This window comes from Hordeum vulgare, chromosome 2H (genome assembly GCF_904849725.1).
Source record: "Hordeum vulgare subsp. vulgare chromosome 2H, MorexV3_pseudomolecules_assembly, whole genome shotgun sequence".
NCBI lineage: Eukaryota > Viridiplantae > Streptophyta > Magnoliopsida > Poales > Poaceae > Hordeum > Hordeum vulgare.
Genome location: NC_058519.1, coordinates 407,431,070 through 407,451,475, shown reverse-complemented (window position 1 = coordinate 407,451,475; position 20,406 = coordinate 407,431,070). Strand labels below are relative to the sequence as shown.

Sequence of the window (20,406 nt, the reverse complement as noted above, 5' to 3'; positions counted from 1 at the left end):
CCGGCAACCAACAGAGCGACGGAGGCACGCCGAAATCGCAGCACCGGCGTCCATTCAACACACGAATGCGTGGAATGGGTTCCTGGGGGTGTGGTGCTTCGGATGGAGGTCTCGGGGCTGACGACACCGGCTTGCAGCAGCAACGCCGGCGAGCTCTAGCGGTGGCGGCGCTCGGGAGCATGCGGGCACGGGGCTACGATGCTCGAGGGGGCAATCTAGCGACTACGTTGGCCTCCTTAGGGCACCAGGAGCATGACAAGGTGCAATGGCGAGACCGGCTCGAGCTCAGGCGACGGTGGCGACGAGGCCGTACGGCAGAGAGCTCGGTTCCGGCGGGGAGAGGCGCTAGGGCATGCGTTCGAGAGAACTAGGAGAGGGGAATGAAGCGGGGGCTCACGTAGGGGGCGTAGGGACGCTCGGAAGGCTTGGGAAGTCTCGTGTGATGGCAAATCGACGACGGCCTTCGGTGGACGGAGGTGGAGAAGACGACGGTGATGGCGTTGCTGGAGGGCCTCCGATCTCGATTTCTTCAGCGAGGAGATGTGGAGGAGCACGGCGGGGCTTCTCGACACGACGACGGTGCTACTTGAGGACAGTGACCGCGGCGACGGTTTCTCTTGGTTACGAGTGAGAGGGATAGAGCAGAGGAGGGGATGAGAACAGGGAGAGTTAGAGAGAGACCAGGGGGTGTGTGGCCTCGTCTAGGTACATCAAGGGCGAGCCAGGTAGGAACGAAGGAGCTGGCCGTGTCACGCGTGCGCCGGCGACACACCCTCGTGCCCACTCGCACGAGGAAGAAGACGCCTCTATCCCTGGGTTGGGCAGGGAACAGTACTAGGCGAGGAAGGTAAGTTCTTTCCTTTCGTTTTTTATTTTGCTTCTGTTTTCTAATAAAGGCTATTTGTTTTATTTTGTTTGGGAAAATATCCTAGAACTTATTATGGAATGTAAATATATTATTTCCAAGCCCCATAATAAGTTTCAACATTTTTGGAGAGACTAAAATATTTGTAGTCCTTTATTTGTCATGTTCAACAACTTTATTGGTTTATTTAAAATGCATGTAAGGGTTGAAAAATATAGATTACCCGTGGTATGTTGTTGCCAACATTTATCACAGAGGGTGAATTTTTTAAGGCGATTTTGGGTTCATTGAAAAAAACACAATATTGGATTTGGTTTAATCAAATGAGGTGCTAGGATTTGTTTATCCCCATTTCAATTTAGTTTGAATTTACCATGATGCAACTAATTTCAAGCAATTATTGTAGGGCTATGAGAGCGCGATTGGTCTGAATAGTCGGTTGCACGCACCTCCGTAGGTCCTGTGAAGTCTGTCCCCGAGTATTATGCACCCTCCACCGATCGAGTAATGAGTTGTCACTACATCACCCCGCGAGGCTGCGGCACTTTCTGTTGGAAATATGCCCTAGAGGCAATAATAAAATGGTTATTATCATATTTCCTTGTTCATTATAATCGTCTATCGTTCATGCTATAATTGTATTAACAGGAAACAGTAATACATGTGTGAATGAATAGATCACAATGTGTCCCTAGCAAGCCTCTAGTTGGCTAGCTCGTTAGTCAATAGATGATCATGGTTTCCTGATCATGGACATTGGATGTCATTGATAACGGGATCACATCATTGGGAGAATGATGTGGTGGACAAGACCCAATCCTAAGCCTAGCACTAGATCGTATTGTTCGTATGCTAATGCTTTTCTAATGTCAAGCATCTTTTCCTTCGACCGTGAGATTGTGCAACTCCCGGATACCGTAGGAGTGCTTTGGGTGTATCAAACGTCACAACGTAACTGGGTGACTATAAAGGTGCACTACGGGTACCTCCGAAAGTGTCTGTTGGGTTGGCACGAATCGAGATCGGGATTTGTCACTCCGTGTGACGGAGAGGTACCTCTGTGCCCACTCGGTAGAACATCATCATGAGCTCAATGTGACTAAGGAGTTAGTCACACGATGACGTGCTACGGAACGAGTAAAGAGACTTACCGGTAACGAGTAAAGAGACTTACCGGTAAAGAGACTTTCGGGCATCACCGGTAACGTACCGGGACCACCGGGACCACCGGAGGTGGTCCCGGGGGACCACCGAAGGGGGGTGACGACCCCGGGAGGCTAGATGGGCTAAGTGGGGAAGGGACCAGCCCCTAAGTGGGCTGGTGCGCCCCCCACCCAGCCCATGTGCACCAGAAAAAAGGGGAAAGGGGGGAACCCTAACTAAGGTGGGCCTTAGGCCCACCAAAGGGGTGCGCCACCCCTCCTCCTTGCCCTGGCCGCCACTCCCCCCATCTGGGAGGGCTGCCGCACCCCCTAGGGTGGGAACCCTAGGGGTGGCACCCCCTCTCCCCTTCCCCTATATATAGTGGGCACTTTAGGCCTTTGGAGGACACGGTTTTCCCTCTCCCTCGGCGCAGCCCTGCACTTCTTCCTCCTCCTCTCTGCCGGCGCTTGGCGAAGCCCTGCCGGGAGACCTCATCTCTCCACCAACACCACGCCGTCGTGTTGCTGGTCTTCTTCCCCAACCTCTCCCTCCTCCTTGTTGGATCAAGGTGCGGGAGACGTCACCGGGCTGTACGTGTGTTGAACGCGGAGGTGCCATTGTTCGGCACTAGATCGGACTCGCTGCGAGTACGACTCCATCAACCGCGTTCTAGCAACGCTTCCGCTTAGCGACCTTCAAAGGTACGAAGATGCTCTTACCCCTCTCTCGTTGTTGGTATCTCCATAGAAAGATCTGAACATGCGTAGGAAATTTTTTGAATTTATGCTACGTTCCCCAACAGTGGCATCCGAGCCAGGTTTTCTATGCATAGATTCTATGCACGAGTAGAACACAAAAGTTGTGGGCGATGGTTTGTCAATTTGCTTGCCGTTACTAGTCTTATTCTTTTCCGGCGGTATTGTGGGATGAATCGGCCCGGACCGACCTTACACATACGCTTACGTGAGACTGGTTCCACCGACAGACATGCACATCGTGCATAAAGGTGGCTAGCGGGTGTCTGTCTCTCCTACTCTAGTCGGATTGGATTTGATGAAAAGGGTCCTTATGAAGGGTAAATAGCTTTGGCATATCATCGTTGTGGCTGTCACGTAGGTAAGAAGGCGTTCTTGTTAGAAACCCAAATCAGCCACGTAAAACTTGCAACAACAATTAGAGGATGTCTAACTTGTTTTTGCAGGGTTTGACATGTGATGTGATATGGCCAAAGTTGTGATGTTGCATGTATGATGTATGAGATGATCATGTTATTGTAATAGGTTTCACGACTTGCATGTCGATGAGTATGACAACCGGCAGGAGCCATAGGAGTTGTCTTAATTTATTGTATGAGATGCAACGCCATGTGCTTACTACTTTTACTTCATTGCTAACGGTTAGCCATAGTAGTAGTGATAGTAGTAGTTGGCGTGACGACTTCACGGAGACACGATGATGGAGATCATGATGATGGAGATCATGGTGTCACGCCAGTGACGATGATGATCATGCGATGCCTGAAGATGGAGATCGAAAGAGCAAAGATGATAATGGCCATATCATGTCACTATATGATTGCATTGTGATGTTTATCATGTTGTACATCTTATTGCTTAAAACGACGGTAGCATAATAAGATGATCCCTCTTAAAATTTCGAGAACATATTCCCCTATGTGTGCACCATTGCGAAGGTTCGTTGTCTCGAAGCACCACGTGATGATCGGGTGTGATAGATTCTAACGTTCGCATACAACGGGTGTAAGCCAGATTTACACACGCGAAACACCTAGGTTGACTCGACGAGCTTAGCATGTACAGACATGACCTCGAATACAAGAGACTGAAAGGTCGAACATGAGTCGTATGGTTGAATACGATCAGCATGAAGTTGCTCACCATGGTGACTAGTCCGTCTCACGTGATGATCGGACACGGGTTAGTCAACATGGATCATGTATCACTTAGATGACTAGAGGGATGTCGATTTAAGTGGGAGTTCATACTTAATTTTATTAAATGAACTTAATTGTCATGAATTTAGTCTAAAAGTTGTCTTTATAAATATTGTAGATGTCCAACGTCAACCTCAACTTCAACGCATTCCTAGAGAAAGACAAGCTGAAAGATGATGGTAGCAACTATGCGGACTGGGTTCGCAACCTGAAGCTCATCCTTGAAGAAAGTAAAAAGGCTTATGTCCTTAATGCGCCGCTAGGTGACCCTCCCGCTCCCGCAGCAGCCCAGGACATTCTAAACGTCTGGCAAGCGCGGAGTGATGACTACTCTCTGGTCAGGTGTGGCATGTTATACAGTTTAGAAACGGGGCTCCAAAGACGTTTTGAGCAATACGGGGCATATGAGATGTTCCAAGAGCTGAAGCTAGTTTTTCAAGCTCATGCCCGTGTCGAGAGATATGAAGTCTCCGACAAGTTCTTCAGCTGTAAGATGGAGGAGAACAGTTCTGTCAGTGATCACATACTCAAAATGTCTGGATTACACGGTCGTCTGACTTCACTTGGAGTCGAACTTCCGGATGATGCTATCATTGACAGAATCCTCCAGTCTCTCCCACCAAGCTACAAAGGCTTTGTGCTTAACTACAACATGCAAGGGATGGAGAAAACCATTCCCGAGTTGTACTCGATGCTCAAGTCTGCAGAAGTAGAAATCAAGAAGGAGCATCAAGTGTTGATGGTCAACAAGACCACTAGTTTCAAGAAAGGCAGGGGTAAGAAGAACTTCAAGAAAGACGGCAAAACTGTTGCCGCGCCCGGTAAGCCAGATGTCGGGAAGAAGAAAAAGAACGGACCCAAGCCTGAGACTGAGTGCTTCTATTGCAAGGGAAAGGGTCACTGGAAGCGGAACTGCCCCAAATACTTAGCGGACAAGAAGGCCGGCAACGTTAAAGGTATATTTGATATACATGTTATTGATGTGTACCTTACCAGTGCTCGTAGTAGCTCCTGGGTATTTGATACCGGTGTTGTTGCTCACATTTGCAACTCAAAGCAGGAACTGCGGAATAAGCGGAGACTGGCCAAGGACGAGGTGACGATGCGCGTCGGGAATGGTTCAAAGGTCGATGTGATCGCCGTCGGCACGCTACCTCTACATCTACCGTCGGGATTAGTTTTAAACCTTAATAATTGTTATTTAGTACCAGCTTTAAGCATGAACATTGTATCAGGGTCTTGCTTAATGCGAGACGGCTACTCATTTAAGTCAGAGAATAATGGTTGTTCTATTTATATGAGTGATATGTTTTATGGTCATGCTCCGCTGGTGAATGGTTTATTCTTGATGAATCTCGATCGTGATGTTACACATATTCATAGCGTGAGTACCAAAAGATGCAAAGTTGATAATGATAGTCCCACGTACTTGTGGCACTGCCGCCTTGGTCATATCGGCGTTAAACGCATGAAGAAGCTCCATACTGATGGACTATTAGAGTCTCTTGACTTTGAATCATTTGACACATGCGAACCGTGCCTCATGGGCAAGATGACTAAGACTCCATTCTCAGGAATAATGGAGAGAGCAACCGACTTATTGGAAATAATACATACTGATGTGTGTGGTCCAATGAACGTTGAAGCTCGCGGTGGTTATAGTTATGTTCTCACTCTCACCGATGATTTGAGTAGGTATGGGTATATCTACTTGATGAAGCACAAATCTGAGACGTTTGAAAAGTTCAAAGAATTTCAGAGTGAGGTTGAGAATCAACGTGACAGAAAAATTAAATGTCTACGATCTGATCGTGGAGGAGAATATTTGAGTCACGAGTTTGGCACACACCTAAGGAAGTGTGGAATCGTTTCACAACTGCTCCGCCTGGCACACCGCAGCGCAACGGAGTGTCTGAACGTCGTAATGCACTTTATTAGATATGGTACGATCTATGATGTCTCTCACCGACTTACCGCTATCATTTTGGGGATACGCATTAGAAACTGCAGCATTCACTTTAAATAGGGCACCGTCTAAATCCGTTGAGACGACACCGTATGAAATGTGGTTTGGCAAGAAACCTAAGTTGTCGTTTCTTAAAGTTTGGGGCTGCGATGCTTATGTGAAGAAACTTCAACCAGAAAAGCTCGAACCCAAAGCGGAGAAATGCGTATTCATAGGATACCCTAAGGAAACTATTGGGTATACCTTCTATCTTAGATCCGAAGGTAAAACCTTTGTTGCCAAGAACGGATCCTTTCTAGAGAAAGAGTTTCTCTCGAAAGAAGTAAGTGGGAGGAAGGTAGAACTTGATGAGGTAATTACACCCCCTCTCGAACAGGAAAGTAGCGCAGCGCAAGAAGTTGTTCCTGTGGTGCCTACACCGACTGAAGAGGAAGTTAATGATGATGATCATGAAGCTTCGGATCAAGTTACTACTGAACCGCGAAGGTCCACAAGGGTACGCTCCGCACCAGAGTGGTACGGCAACCCTGTGATGGAAATCATGTTGTTAGACAACGGTGAACCTTCGAACTATGAAGAAGCGATGGCGGGCCCGGATTCCAACAAATGGCTTGAGGCCATGAAATCCGAGATAGGATCCATGTATGAGAACAAAGTATGGACTTTGGTGGACTTGCCCGATGACCGGCGAGCCATAGAAAATAAATGGATCTTCAAGAAGAAGACTGATGCAAACGGTAATGTAACCGTTCACAAAGCTCGACTTGTCGCAAAGGGTTTTCGACAGATTCAAGGAGTTGACTACGAAGAGACTTTCTCTCCCGTAGCGAAGCTGAAATCAGTCCGAATCATGTTAGCAATTGCCGCCTTTTATGATTATGAAATTTGGCAAATGGACGTCAAAACGGCGTTCCTTAACGGGAACCTTAAGGAAGAGTTGTATATGATGCAACCAGAAGGTTTTGTCGACCCTAAGGGTGCTAACAAAGTATGCAAGCTCCAGCGCTCCATCTATGGGCTGGTGCAAGCATCTCGGAGTTGGAACATTCGCTTTAATGAAGTGATTAAAGCGTTTGGGTTCATACAGGTTTACGGAGAAGCCTGTCTGTACAAGAAAGTGAGTGGGAGCTCTGTAGCTTTCCTCGTACTATATGTGGATGACATATTATTGATGGGGAATGATATAGAGATGTTGGAGAGCATAAAGGCCTATTTGAACAAGAGTTTTTCAATGAAGGACCTTGGAGAAGCTGCATACATATTAGGCATCAAGATCTATAGAGATAGATCGAGACGCCTCATAGGTCTTTCGCAAAGTACATACCTTGACAAGATATTGAAGAAGTTCAATATGGAAAACTCAAAGAAAGGGTTCTTGCCAGTTTTGCAAGGTATGAGATTGAGTAAGACTCAGTCGCCGACCACGGCAGCAGATAGAGAGAAGATGGGTTCTCTCCCCTACGCTTCAGCCGTGGGCTCTCTAATGTATGCCATGCTGTGTACCATACCTGATATAAACCTTGCGATAAGCTTGGTAGGGAGGTACCAAAGTAATCCCGGTGCGGAACACTGGACAGCGGTCAAGAATATCCTTAAGTACCTGAAAAGGACTAAGGAAATGTTTCTCGTTTATGGAGGTGACGAAGAGCTCGTCGTAAAGGGTTACGTCGATGCTAGCTTCGATACAGATCCGGATGACTCTAAGTCACAAACCGGATACGTATATGTGTTGAATGGTGGGGCAGTGAGCTGGTGCAGCAGCAAGCAAGAAGTCGTGGCAGCATCTACATGTGAAGCGGAGTACATAGCTGCTTCAGAAGCGACTCATGAAGGAATTTTGATGAAGGAGCTCATCACCGACCTTGGAGTGGTTCCAAGCGCGTCGGGTCCTATGACACTCTTCTGTGATAACACTGGAGCCATTGCCATAGCCAAGGAGCCCAGGTTTCACCGGAAGACGAAGCACATCAAGCGCCGCTACAACTCCATCCAGGACCATGTCCAGAGTGGAGCGATAGATATTTGTAAAGTACACACGGATCTGAATATTGCAGACCCGTTGACTAAACCTCTTCCACGAGCAAAACATGATCAGCACCATAATGCTATGGGCGTTCGATACATCACAATGTAACTAGATTATTGACTCTAGTGCAAGTGGGAGACTGTTGGAAATATGCCCTAGAGGCAATAATAAAATGGTTATTATCATATTTCCTTGTTCATGATAATCGTCTATCGTTCATGCTATAATTGTATTAACAGGAAACAGTAATACATGTGTGAATGAATAGATCACAATGTGTCCCTAGCAAGCCTCTAGTTGGCTAGCTCGTTAGTCAATAGATGATCATGGTTTCCTGATCATGGACATTGGATGTCATTGATAACGGGATCACATCATTGGGAGAATGATGTGGTGGACAAGACCCAATCCTAAGCCTAGCACTAGATCGTATTGTTCGTATGCTAATGCTTTTCTAATGTCAAGCATCTTTTCCTTCGACCGTGAGATTGTGCAACTCCCGGATACCGTAGGAGTGCTTTGGGTGTATCAAACGTCACAACGTAACTGGGTGACTATAAAGGTGCACTACGGGTACCTCCGAAAGTGTCTGTTGGGTTGGCACGAATCGAGATCGGGATTTGTCACTCCGTGTGACGGAGAGGTATCCCTGGGCCCACTCGGTAGAACATCATCATGAGCTCAATGTGACTAAGGAGTTAGTCACACGATGACGTGCTACGGAACGAGTAAAGAGACTTACCGGTAACGAGATTGAACAAGGTATAGGTATACCGACGATCGAATCTCGGGCAAGTTCTACACCGACAGACAAAGGGAATTGTATACGGGATTGATTGAATCCTTGACATCGTGGTTCATCCGATGAGATCATCGTGGAGCTAGTGGGAGCCACCATGGGTATCCAGACCCCGCTAATGGTTATTGGCCAGAGAGGTGTCTCGGTCATGTCTGCCTGTCTCCCGAACCCGTAGGGTCTACACACTTAAGGTTCGATGACGGTGGGGTTATAGGGAATTGTTATACGAGATTACCGAAAGTTGTTCGGAGTCCCGGATGAGATCCCGGATGTCACGAGGAGCTCCGGAATGGTCCGGAGGTAAAGATTGATATATAGGACGGATGGTTTCGGACACCGGAAGTGTTTCGGGCATCACCGGTAACGTACCGGGACCACCGGGACCACCGGAGGTGGTCCCGGGGGACCACCGAAGGGGGGTGACGACCCCGGGAGGCTAGATGGGCTAAGTGGGGAAGGGAACCAGCCCCTAAGTGGGCTGGTGCGCCCCCCACCCAGCCCATGTGCACCAGAAAAAAGGGGAAAGGGGGGAACCCTAACTAAGGTGGGCCTTAGGCCCACCAGAGGGGTGCGCCACCCCTCCTCCTTGCCCTGGCCGCCACTCCCCCCATCTGGGAGGGCTGCCGCACCCCCTAAGGTGGGAACCCTAGGGGTGGCACCCCCTCTCCCCTTCCCCTATATATAGTGGGCACTTTAGGCCTTTGGAGGACACGGTTTTCCCTCTCCCTCGACGCAGCCCTGCACTTCTTCCTCCTCCTCTCTGCCGGCGCTTGGCGAAGCCCTGCCGGGAGACCTCGTCTCTCCACCAACACCACGCCGTCGTGTTGTTGGTCTTCTTCCCCAACCTCTCCCTCCTCCTTGTTGGATCAAGGTGCAGGAGACGTCACCGGGCTGTTCGTGTGTTGAACGCGGAGGTGCCGTTGTTCGGCACTAGATCGGACTCGCTGCGAGTACGACTCCATCAACCGCGTTCTAGCAACGCTTCCTCTTAGCGATCTTCAAAGGTACGAAGACGCTCTTACCCCTCTCTCGTTGCTGGTCTCTCCATAGGAAGATCTGAACATGCATAGGAATTTTTTTGAATTTATGCTACGTTCCCCAACACTGTCGCCCCGTGGTTCTCCCTGCAGGTGCACCGACTGGCGTATTGCCTTTGCGTCACCCCTTCGGGTCACAGTGCCGCGACACACAGTCCTCGCTGCCGCCCGAGGCTGTTCCCGTGGCTACACCAACCTGCATTCTACCACCGCGCCGCCCCTTCGGGACGTAGCGCCGCGGCATACGGTCCACGCCGTCGCACCGAAGTCTTCCCGCCGTTGTCGCATGTTGCTGCCCATTCGGGATGTAGCGCCATGACATGTTGTCCATGCCGTCGCCTTGAGGGATTCCTGATGTCGCCACCTATTGTCATTACGTCCCTCCTTCGGTCCGTAGCGTTGCGCCCCACGGTCCACTTTGTTGTCCCCATGCGTCGACTCTACGTGCTATGCGCCGCGCCGCCTCCTTTGGTACGGGAACGCCACCGTCCACCTGGTCTTCGTCACGTTGTTGGGTTCTCCTCGCCTACTTCGAGCATCGCCGCCGCACTCCTAACCTAGCCGCCACCGCTACCTTCTTAGGTCGCCGTTGTTGCTCTGCTTCCTCGGCGCCACTATCGCACGCTCACCCAAGCTGTGCCACCAGTCCACCCCCTTCATCTTCGTCCAACACCAGCTCATCGCCAGCGTCGCCGTCATCTTCTTCGACCACAATGAGTGACATCGGCCCTCACCGATTTGCGCCACAACCGTCGTCCACTCCTTCTTTGCTAGCCCCCTCGACCTAGCGTACAAGTTGTGCAGGTTCCCGTCAACAACGTCTTCTTTCCGACGCACCGCTACTTGGACACCACAGCACCATGACTAACTCCACGTCGACTAACTTGACCCCGACCACCCACACTCGATATCGACCACGGCTAACTCGTCCATGGCTACACCACCGACGCTCTCGGCCACCTCCACAACGGTACAAAGGGCTATCACGTCGCTTGAGCAACTCATCGGCTTCCTCTACAGTTCACGTGTCCGTGACGCGACACTGTCCCTAACGCTCCTGCTACGACTGCAGGGGATGTCAACCCGTCGGCTGTTATTCTCTCTAGTCTGATCGTTCACGACGTTTTTGTTGTTCGCAACGCTACCGTCACGACTGCAGGGGATATTAGAGATATATTTAGTACACATGTATTTGGTAGTCTAGAATTTATAATTTATCTTTTACCTTATCTTTAGAAAAGGCTTCTTGTCTTTCAGATCTATACTTTTATTTATACTCGTTGGTAAGACTGAATACAGTATCCATCAATTCCACCCATAATAATACACTATATTAAAGCTACTAAGGAGGGGCTCCTCCCGTGCGTTTGAAGTGTTGCGTGATTGGTTTTACCTGGCTGACACGTGTAACTGATTTTTCTTGTGGTTTACCGCCAAACCGGTTTTCTCTCGATTTGGTTCAGCGTGATTTCCAGTCGCACCGCCTTACGCTAGATATTTCCAGCCGCTGCACGTATCTGCACCTCATTTACGCACCGTCCCTCTCTCTATCTCTCTCGGTCTCTCCTCCCACCCCTCTTCCTCCCTCTTCCCAATGGAGGCGGCGCCCTCCTCGCCTTTCCTCCCAGCTACACATCTTGCTCGCTGGACGCCCCTCCTCCCCCTATTTGAGGTCATCGTTCTCGCCGTCACCTCAAGGACATCGGAGAGCCAACCGATTAGTGTGGAGAAGGAGCTGATGTTGGCGAGCACCTCGATCTGGAGATCGTGTGCGACAACAGCATGTGTCAGGATTCGTCTTTCAGCCGCGTCGCCGCGAGGAGGAGAGCGCTGGAAGCCCGTGTCGGCAAAGTGCATCGCTGGTTCTCTTGATCGCGTGGCGTTACATGGGCCCGTCTCCTTGGTCGTGTTCGTGTGTTGGGATCTTCTCTGTGTTCCTTATGGCGTTAGGTAGGGCCTCTCTGCTAGGTACGTCCTTTGCTCAATTTCTTTGTTATTTTTCTTCCCTCCTTCCTCACTGACTCCATAACTTTTTTCACGTGTTAGGCAGCACCGCAGTAGCTACAATGCTGGTAGAAGCAAGCCAACAATTACCTGCCAGAAGCTCTCCATCTGGTCTCTATTTTGCAGCCGGCGGCAACAACAACACTACCAAAGTATGGTGCGCCCAGGCCTCATGTCATAAATTTATTTAGCCATGCTCACTACAACTTTTTAGTTAATTTCAGTTTTAGTGCTAAATATGTATACGGTATCGTTTATAGGTGGTGCTGCATTGTAGCTTTATGGAATCCTTTTGGACTTCAAAAACTAGGACCCGTGTAAACTGTTGGTGGTTTGTACTTCGTAGCTTCATAAGAGTCAGACTAATTACATTTTTAATGTCATGAACTTATTTTATCCTCATGGTTACCGCAAAGTAAGTTGTACAGTGTTGGTTTGAGCCATTAATATGGCATGACGAGGCACTGTTTTTGACACATGTGTAATTTTACAGGGTGGTACTCTAGAGGGATCAATGACGTTCAATAGAATGTCCAGATTTTAAACATATAAAGTTTGAGGAAGGATTAGTCTACTATTGACTGTTTTGGTATTGAAGGCTAGAGAAAAATACACTGTCCGTTCCAAAAATAAGTGTCGCGGCCTTAGTACAAAATTTGTACTAATTTAGTGTTAAATTTGCGGCACTTATTTTATGACAGAGGGAGTACTAAGTAGTGGATTTCATCACCCATGGAGATTTTATTTCACTCGAGAACTATATCTGTATCACTTGCTCCACAACCATAAAACTTCCACGTTTTGGACGTGTTCCCATTTTCAAAACTTCAGAAGTGTGTTTGGTACAATATTTTGGTGTTAAGCCAAATAATGGATTTATTTTCTCCTCATTTTGTATGCATGGAAATAATTGGCTGTTATGATTTTACATTCCTTCGAGATGCTGGGAGTTTATGAAGTTTCAAAGATGATGACTTCCTTTTATATAGATAATGTATTTATTTTCTCCTCATTTTGTATGCATGGAAATAATTGGCTCTTATGATTTTACATTCCTTGCAGATGCTACGAGTTTATGAACTTTCAAAGATGATGACTTCCTTTTATATAGATAATGTATTTATTTTCTCCTCATTTTGTATGCATGGAAATAATTGGCTGTTATGATTTTACATTCCTTCCAAATGCTACGAGTTTATGAAGTTTCAAAGATGATGACTTCCTTTTATATAGATAGATCATTTGCTCTAAACATGACGCTTATGAGAAACTGGAGTAACTTTACTCATGTGCTTTGTGTCGCTTTCTTGATTTTGAAGTTTACTTTGTAAAAAATCGTTCATGTGTTGGCTAATGTATCTACAAGGTAGCCCGGAAAGGTTGTAAATTATATTTAAAAAAAGATAAAGTATGTTGTGTTTTAAATCTGAAAGTGAAAAAATTAGGCTTATGAGGTAGTAGTTTTACCACTGCGCCAAGGTTCCCCTTCTTACTATGAATATCTATATTCCTGATAAATTCATCTCCTATTACGTCCATGTTTCGGTTTAGCCTGGGTATTATCCAGTGCTGGCCTAATTTGACATTGTTGGTTTCTCTTTTTTTTTTAGTTTCCAAAGAAGTTTTCGAAATTCTCAATAGCTCACCTTAATTATATTCGTGTTCTCCCTAAAAACGTATTTGATGATTTTCTTTTAATAGTGTTGCACTTCGCTCTATACTGGAAGCTCATTCAACCAGTCAAGGCAATGTTCAATTCGATCGCTTTCATATACATTGTTTCTTCACCACACTGCTCATGATTGTTTTCATTCCTAATTATGTTTCTTTTTGTCTGATCCACTTGGTTCACCCAAAGAGATATTATGCAAATGTACTTCACTATTTGTTTCAAAAGATGCCTCTTTTTGTCTGATCCATTTGATTCACCGAAAGAGATATTATGCAAATGTACTTTGCTATTTGTTTCAAAAGATGTCTCTTTTAGTCTGATCCACTTGATTCACCGAAAGAGATATTATGCAAATGTACTTCGCTATTTGTTTTAAAAGAGTTTACTGCATTTGTTGCTCACTAGAACATCCCGGAATATTTTCCAAAGAATTCTATCAATTCTTGTGAGTTAACCTATCGAATTGATTTATATATAGCTATTTCATACTCTGGTGCATATATGCAGAAAATAAATTGTATTGTATGCAGGTTATGATGATAATACTGAGAAAGGTAGCACTGGTGCGGCTGTTGTAATCTGGATGGGTCTATCATATTATCTGTATGTTCTTCTCTGATGTTGTGACTTGAGGCTGAAGAACTTAAAATTATTGCCTGACTTCAAGACCTAAAAGCACTCACAATAGTTGTGATCCTCCCATCATTATTGGCTGTTATTTCTACTTTGAAGAATGCAATGCACAATAGATCTCGACTTCGTAATTGTGATCTGGAAACTAGGGACTCTTCGGATATAACTGAATTTGTGAAGATTCATCGAACTGCTAATATGGTGGCTGTATTGCCAGCACGATTCTTACCAATTTTGTAAATTCTAAAACCATGTAATGATTTTTTCCTCAAACTTCTCGCAAAAATAAAAGAATATTTTTCTCTGCTATGTGTGTTGTTTTTCTGGCTAACTTTTAAGCAATAGAAAGATACTCCTGGTATAGATTGGCAAGTGTTTGAACTGAACCAGAAAAGATAATGTATGCTGTGTATACTGCATGGGTAAGTCGTGCAGGTTGCTCTGTTAATTGAAAATGCAGGTGATGGTTATTCATGACACTTTAGGTTTAGATGTTTTTTTTACCTGTCAACATTTAATTACTGTATAATTTTATTTATTGGAGTAAAGGTTACATTCTCTCACGTTTAGACTGATCAAGGTAAATACTAAATAGTAAGTTCCGTCTACATAACTAAAACAATTTTAGAGGCTACAAGTACAATGCCTGCGAGTTGGGTGACCACTTCTATTCAAGATAGCCACAATAACCAATTTATACATATGATCTATAACAAATAGTACAAGGTAATCATATAGTACAAGGTAATTATGGTACTGGATTATAGCATTTGATCTTAGGATACTTGGGCTTTGCTCATGCAATTTTGCCTGCTACTTTTGGGATGGTGCTGCAAGGGTAGACCGCCACCATTTTGAGGCCCTCGACATAACTCTCGGAGACATACTTTTCAGTGAACAACAACAACAAATTTCTCTTCCTTTTGATATTTTATAATAGAAATGAACTTCTATGCTACATTGATTGGTGCTCTCACAAAAACAATAGTCGGTCAAATCATAACTAAACCGACGATGGGGGCACGCCGCGCCTTCACGCCACTAGTCTCTCTTTATCCCTTTTACATGTTCTGCTCGAAGAGAGCAATTGGGTGAAAATGGAAGTGGGAGGACTTCATATTGTGCAAGGACACTTTTGCAAGCGAATACGAGGCCAAATTTAGCTTTTTATCTCCAAGCAGGATACCTTTTTAAGCGAGCGCTAGTGGGAATTTCTTGTCCAAACCAACAATCGAATTGCTGCCAGGGAATACCAAATCCATTTCATGCACTTCAATTCAGACATCCAAATAAGAATTCTTGAAGATCAATAAACTTCAAGGAATTTAAAAATAAAAATAGAACTTCTAGGAGTATAATGTAATCCCTCCGTCGTAAAATAAATGTCGTTGGTTTAGTATAAAATTTATACTTCCTCTGTGCCAAAATAAATGTCTTGAGATTAGTATAACTTTATACTAGAGCTAGTATAAAGTTAAGACAATTATGGACAGAGGGAGTACTAATTTAGTGTGGGACAGAGGGGGTAGTATATGGTTTATATACACACCGTATGCGGAAATTGCTTTTGGCTTGCGAGCTCCATGGTGGCCTTTAAATTCAAACTTTAAATTTCGTGAAAATTCATATTTTAATATTTTAAAAAAAATCTGAAAAAAATATATAGATAGCTGAAGGTATAATATATAAGTGTGTTAATTTTCAGAACAAAATACGTTGAAATGAGGGCTGTACAAAAAAGATAAATCTGGAACTTTTTAACACATGTTACCATTCATCATTTCACGCAATGAATTTATCTTTTTTGTACAGGTTGCGTTTCAAAGTATTTCGACCTGAAATTTTACATACACCACTAGTGGGGACACGGCCTATAGTCCCGGTCCGTAAGGGGCTTTAGTCCCGGTTCACCAACCGGGACCAAAGAGACGGGACTAAAGGCCTAACCTTTAGTCCCGATCCTGTTCCAAACCGGGACCAAAGGTGCTTCACATGGGCGCCTCGGAGGGAGTACCTTTAGTCTTGGTTCTACTTACGAACCGGGACTAAAGGATCCGTCTGTTTATTTTGTTTGTTTGACACAAAAAGGTAGTTTTGTAAAAAAAATCAAATTTTATTTTTGAATATTTTTTATGTTTTATTCCAAGATCACCCATCTTTTCACTGCTTCAGCCCGAGCACGCTTAACTTTCTGGTTCTATCGCCCCTAGTTGTCAAGTGTGCACTTGTTGTTTTCCTCACAATAGTAAGCTATCAATCCTAAACAACTTGGGTCTTGATGTCATGTCACATGATTTAATTTTTTGAATTACAAACAATTATTAAAATAAACTTAATAAGTAACAATAATAGTGAATTTCAATGAAAACAACCTAATATTTTTAAATAATTTTTTTTCTTTCTTTTGAAAAAAACTTCTTTTTGAAAAAACTTTTTTTCCATTTGGAATTTTGAGCATGTGAGAAAACTTCATCGGGCTAGCCCGGGTGAAATCGAGTACCAATTTTTTCTAGTTTTTTTTCATATATTAATTTTTTTGGACGTCGTATGCAAAAGTTATGTCCGTTTATTTTTTTTTCCTTTTTTTGCAAAAACGGTCAAAATTTATATCTCAAAATTTCTATACTGACTAGACACTAAAACCTAACAACATCTCAAAGGATTTTATTTTTTGAAGGTTTCATCATTTTTGTTTATTTTTTAAAGAATTTATCATTTTTGTTTATTTTCTACAAAACTCAAAGTATCAAGGTTTCAGACGAAAACCCATCTGCTACAAAGGCATTTTTTTAAAATTAATTGAACTGTAGATTTTTTGTGTGCATTAAACATGCACAATACTACAACATGTTACAATCTACAGAAAGAACTAACTAAAAATAATAAAAAACAACAATTAAATGACTAAAACAACTATATAAGCAAAACAATATTTCTTTAATTAAAATCCTAATTTAAATTATTCTAAAAATAACCAAATAAATCTTACTGTGACAACAATCTAACACATGAGTGGGAGCAAAAAGAATTAAATTAAAAACTATTTGTAAACTCAAGTTATTCAAAAACTGGGTTTGAAGCAAATTTAAACAAATTCAAATTTAAACCATTCAAATTTGAAAACTAATGGCACAAACAGAAACTAGACAAAATTTTGAATCTAACGCAAAAAGAATCAATCAAAAACATCAAATATCTTAAAAGATATAAGCAATTTAAAACAGAAACTACAAACAAGAATTTAAAAACAGAAAAAAAATCTGAACACCTTTAGTCCCGGTTCGTGTCACGAACCGGGACTAAAGGTCTACCCTTTAGTCCCGTTCAAGACACGAACCAGGACTAAAGCCTCCAAACCCTTTAGTCCCAGTTCAAGACACGAACCGGGACTAAAGGTCCCATTTGAACCGGGAATAATACCCGACCGGCGCCTTTGCCGCTCAAACCGGGACTAATACTAACATTAGTCCCGGTTCATAAAGGAACCGGGACTAATGTGTTTTTCGAGCTGGGACGAAAGCCCTTATTTCTTCTAGTGCACACGGATCGCATCCTTGTTTAATTGTATATTTTTTTTCAGATTTTTTTGCACTAAATTTGTTTGAGTTTCGAATTTTCCAAAAGTTTCGGCCTCCATGGCTCCCGGGAGCCAAATCGTCCATTCTCCACCGTATGCATTTACAAACTCTAGGGCTAATATTATACAGAGTGAAGGTTCTTGTGTGCTTCCGTATGCATTCAGCATCGCTGATAATGAACTGGACTAGGCACACTCTTTGTAAGCCAAAAGGCTATGACTCAACCAAACCTTACCTACATACCACTTGTCTTGGCAACACACAAGAACTGTGTCACCGCGACGAGCATGCCCTCGTCTTCCTCTCGCCACTCCTCATCAAAACCCCTCGTCTCTACAAATTCACAAAAAGCCGCAGCCTTCCAACTCACCACCACCTCCACCTCCACCGCCCACCAAGCCTCTCACAACCAGCAGCGCAGCATGGGTGACGCAGCTATCGCCGTCATGGAGGAGGAGGGGGAGCAGGAGCACATCTTTCGGAGCAGGTTCCCGCCGGTGGCCGTGCCGGATGCCGTCACCGTGCCGGAATTCGTGCTGGCGGGCGCAGAGGCGTACGCCGACAAGATCGCCCTTGTGGAGGCCGCGCCTGGCGGCCGGTCCTACACCTACGGCGAGGTGGCCCGGGACGTCGCGCGGTTCGCCAGGGCTTTGCGATCCGTGGGCATCCGGAAGGGCCACGTCGTGGTGGTCGCGCTCCCGAACCTCGCCGTGTACCCCGTGGTGTCCCTCGGTGTGATGGCCGCCGGGGCGGTCTTCTCCGGCGTGAACCCTCGCTCCCTCGCCGCCGAGATCAGGAAACAGGTGGAGGACTCCGAGGCCAGGCTTGTGGTCGCCAACGAGGTCGCTTACGACAAGGTGAAGGACGTGGGCGTGCCGGTCATCGGTATCGGTGAACAGGGGCTCATGGCCGGCGCGATAAGCTGGGACGAGCTCCTCGCCGCGGCGGATCGCACCGGCCCGCCGGTGGTTCCGCTGGAACCGGTGCAGCAGTCCGACCTGTGCGCGCTGCCGTACTCGTCCGGCACAACGGGGGTGTCCAAAGGCGTGATGCTGAGCCACCGCAACCTGGTGTCCAACCTCTGCTCGTCGATGTTCGCCGTCGGGACGGAGCTGCTGGGGCAGGTGGTGACGCTGGGCCTCATGCCGTTCTTCCACATCTACGGCATCACCGGCATCTGCTGCGCGACTCTGCGGCACAAGGGCACGGTGGTGGTGATGGACCGGTTCGACCTGAGGACGTTCCTGGGCGCGCTGGTTGCGCACCGGGTGATGTTCGCGCCCGTGGTGCCGCCGGTGATGCTGGCCATGGTCAAGAACCCCATCGCCGACGAGTTCGACCTCTCCGGGCTGGCCCTCAAGTCCGTGATGACCGCCGCGGCGCCGCTGGCGCCGGACCTCCTGGCGGCCTTCCAGAGGAAGTTCCCCGGCGTGCAGGTGGAGGAGGCGTACGGGCTGACGGAGCACAGCTGCATCACGCTGACGCACGCCGGCGACGACCCAGAGAAGGGGCACATCGCGAAGAAGAATTCGGTGGGGTTCATCCTGCCCAACCTGGAGGTGAAGTTCGTGGACCCCGACACCGGGCGGTCCCTGGCAAAGAACACGCCGGGGGAGCTGTGCGTCCGGAGCCAGTGCGTGATGCAGGGCTACTACAGGAAGAAAGAGGAGACGGAGCGCACCATCGACGCCAACGGCTGGCTGCACACAGGGGACATCGGCTACATCGACGACGACGGCGATGTCTTCATCGTCGACCGGATCAAGGAGCTCATCAAGTACAAGGGGTTTCAGGTTGCTCCTGCGGAGCTTGAGGCCATACTCCTGTCCCATCCTTCAGTCGAAGATGCAGCCGTCTTCGGGTGAGTAGACATGGATCTCTGCTTCGGAAACAGCACGCATGCCATTGAGCTCGTGTGCTATGTGTTGCAGACTGCCGGACGAGGAGGCTGGTGAGATCCCGGTGTCGTGCGTGGTGCGGCGGAGTGGCGCGGCGGAGAGCGAGGCGGACATCATGGCGTACGTGGCGGCGCGCGTGGCCTCGTACAAGAAGCTCCGGATGCTGCACCTCGTGGACGCCATCCCCAAGTCGGTTTCCGGCAAGATCCTGCGGAGGCAACTCAGGGACGAGTTCATCAACATGATCAAACCCGCAGCCGCTTAACATAAGGATTTGCGGCTTCTTTCTAACCTACATGCATGCACAACAACTACAGTATATCTTTGTTACTTCAAAATTGGGAGTGTCCACTTATATCTCAACACTTGATTATATACGGATATGCTTGTTGGCACTTTGGCAATGGACTGCTTTCTTTTCATCAGTTGCCCGCAATCTCTTTAGTTTTTACCGGCTGTTTGAAATAACAACAATAATAGGTTCATCATGAAGGCAAGTAAATTTTCAAGATAAAAAAAGTATCATAATTATCCCGTCAATCACGATCAGTATAATAAATACTAGTGGGCATAACAAAATCAATATCAATAGGTCTACGAACATAGCGTCGTCATAAAAAGCAATATTTTCATTAAGCGTGTCATCTTCATTACTTGAACAATAAAGATTATAATGTTTATCCAAATCATATTTTTCTATAACTTCTTCATTAGTAGGGGGACTAAAATATCATGTTCATCTCCCCTAATAATAAAGCGCGCAACGCTTCTGTCGTCCGTCGTCGGTCATTTTACAGAAAGCCCTCGCAGTTTCAGTTAATTAACCCGCAG

At 46.2% G+C, this 20,406-nt stretch overlaps 2 protein-coding genes across 3 annotated transcripts; both read left to right on the top strand.

Moving 5' to 3' along the window:
* The first annotated feature begins 11,255 nt into the window (after positions 1–11,255).
* On the top strand, positions 11,256–14,403 carry LOC123430168. Of its 2 annotated transcripts, none has more exons than XR_006622880.1 (2): positions 11,256–11,758; positions 11,837–14,403. XR_006622880.1 is itself a non-coding variant. In XM_045114065.1 (2 exons), exons 1-2 carry the CDS (start codon positions 11,385–11,387, stop codon positions 11,973–11,975), a joined length of 495 nt encoding a protein of 164 aa, XP_044970000.1. In that variant the 5' UTR covers positions 11,309–11,384; the 3' UTR covers positions 11,976–14,403. The 2 variants fall into 2 exon arrangements, 1 of the variants encoding a protein (XP_044970000.1); XM_045114065.1 differs by having other exon boundaries at positions 11,309–11,740.
* Positions 14,404–17,743: 3,340 nt separating this feature from the next.
* On the top strand, positions 17,744–19,979 carry LOC123430167 (4-coumarate--CoA ligase-like 9). Its single transcript, XM_045114063.1, has 2 exons — positions 17,744–19,538; positions 19,609–19,979. The coding sequence occupies exons 1-2, from the start codon at positions 17,893–17,895 to the stop codon at positions 19,838–19,840; spliced, it is 1,878 nt and encodes a 625-aa protein (XP_044969998.1). The 5' UTR covers positions 17,744–17,892; the 3' UTR covers positions 19,841–19,979.
* The last annotated feature ends 427 nt before the right edge of the window (positions 19,980–20,406 follow it).

Coding starts and splice junctions, on each gene's coding strand:
- LOC123430167 (XM_045114063.1), top strand. CDS start 17,893: ATGACTCAACCAAACCTTACCTACATACCACTTGTCTTGGCAACACAC. Junction 19,539..19,608: donor GAAGATGCAGCCGTCTTCGG/GTGAGTAGACAT, acceptor TATGTGTTGCAG/ACTGCCGGACGAGGAGGCTG.
- LOC123430168 (XM_045114065.1), top strand. CDS start 11,385: ATGGAGGCGGCGCCCTCCTCGCCTTTCCTCCCAGCTACACATCTTGCT. Junction 11,741..11,836: donor TGTGTTCCTTATGGCGTTAG/GTAGGGCCTCTC, acceptor TTCACGTGTTAG/GCAGCACCGCAGTAGCTACA.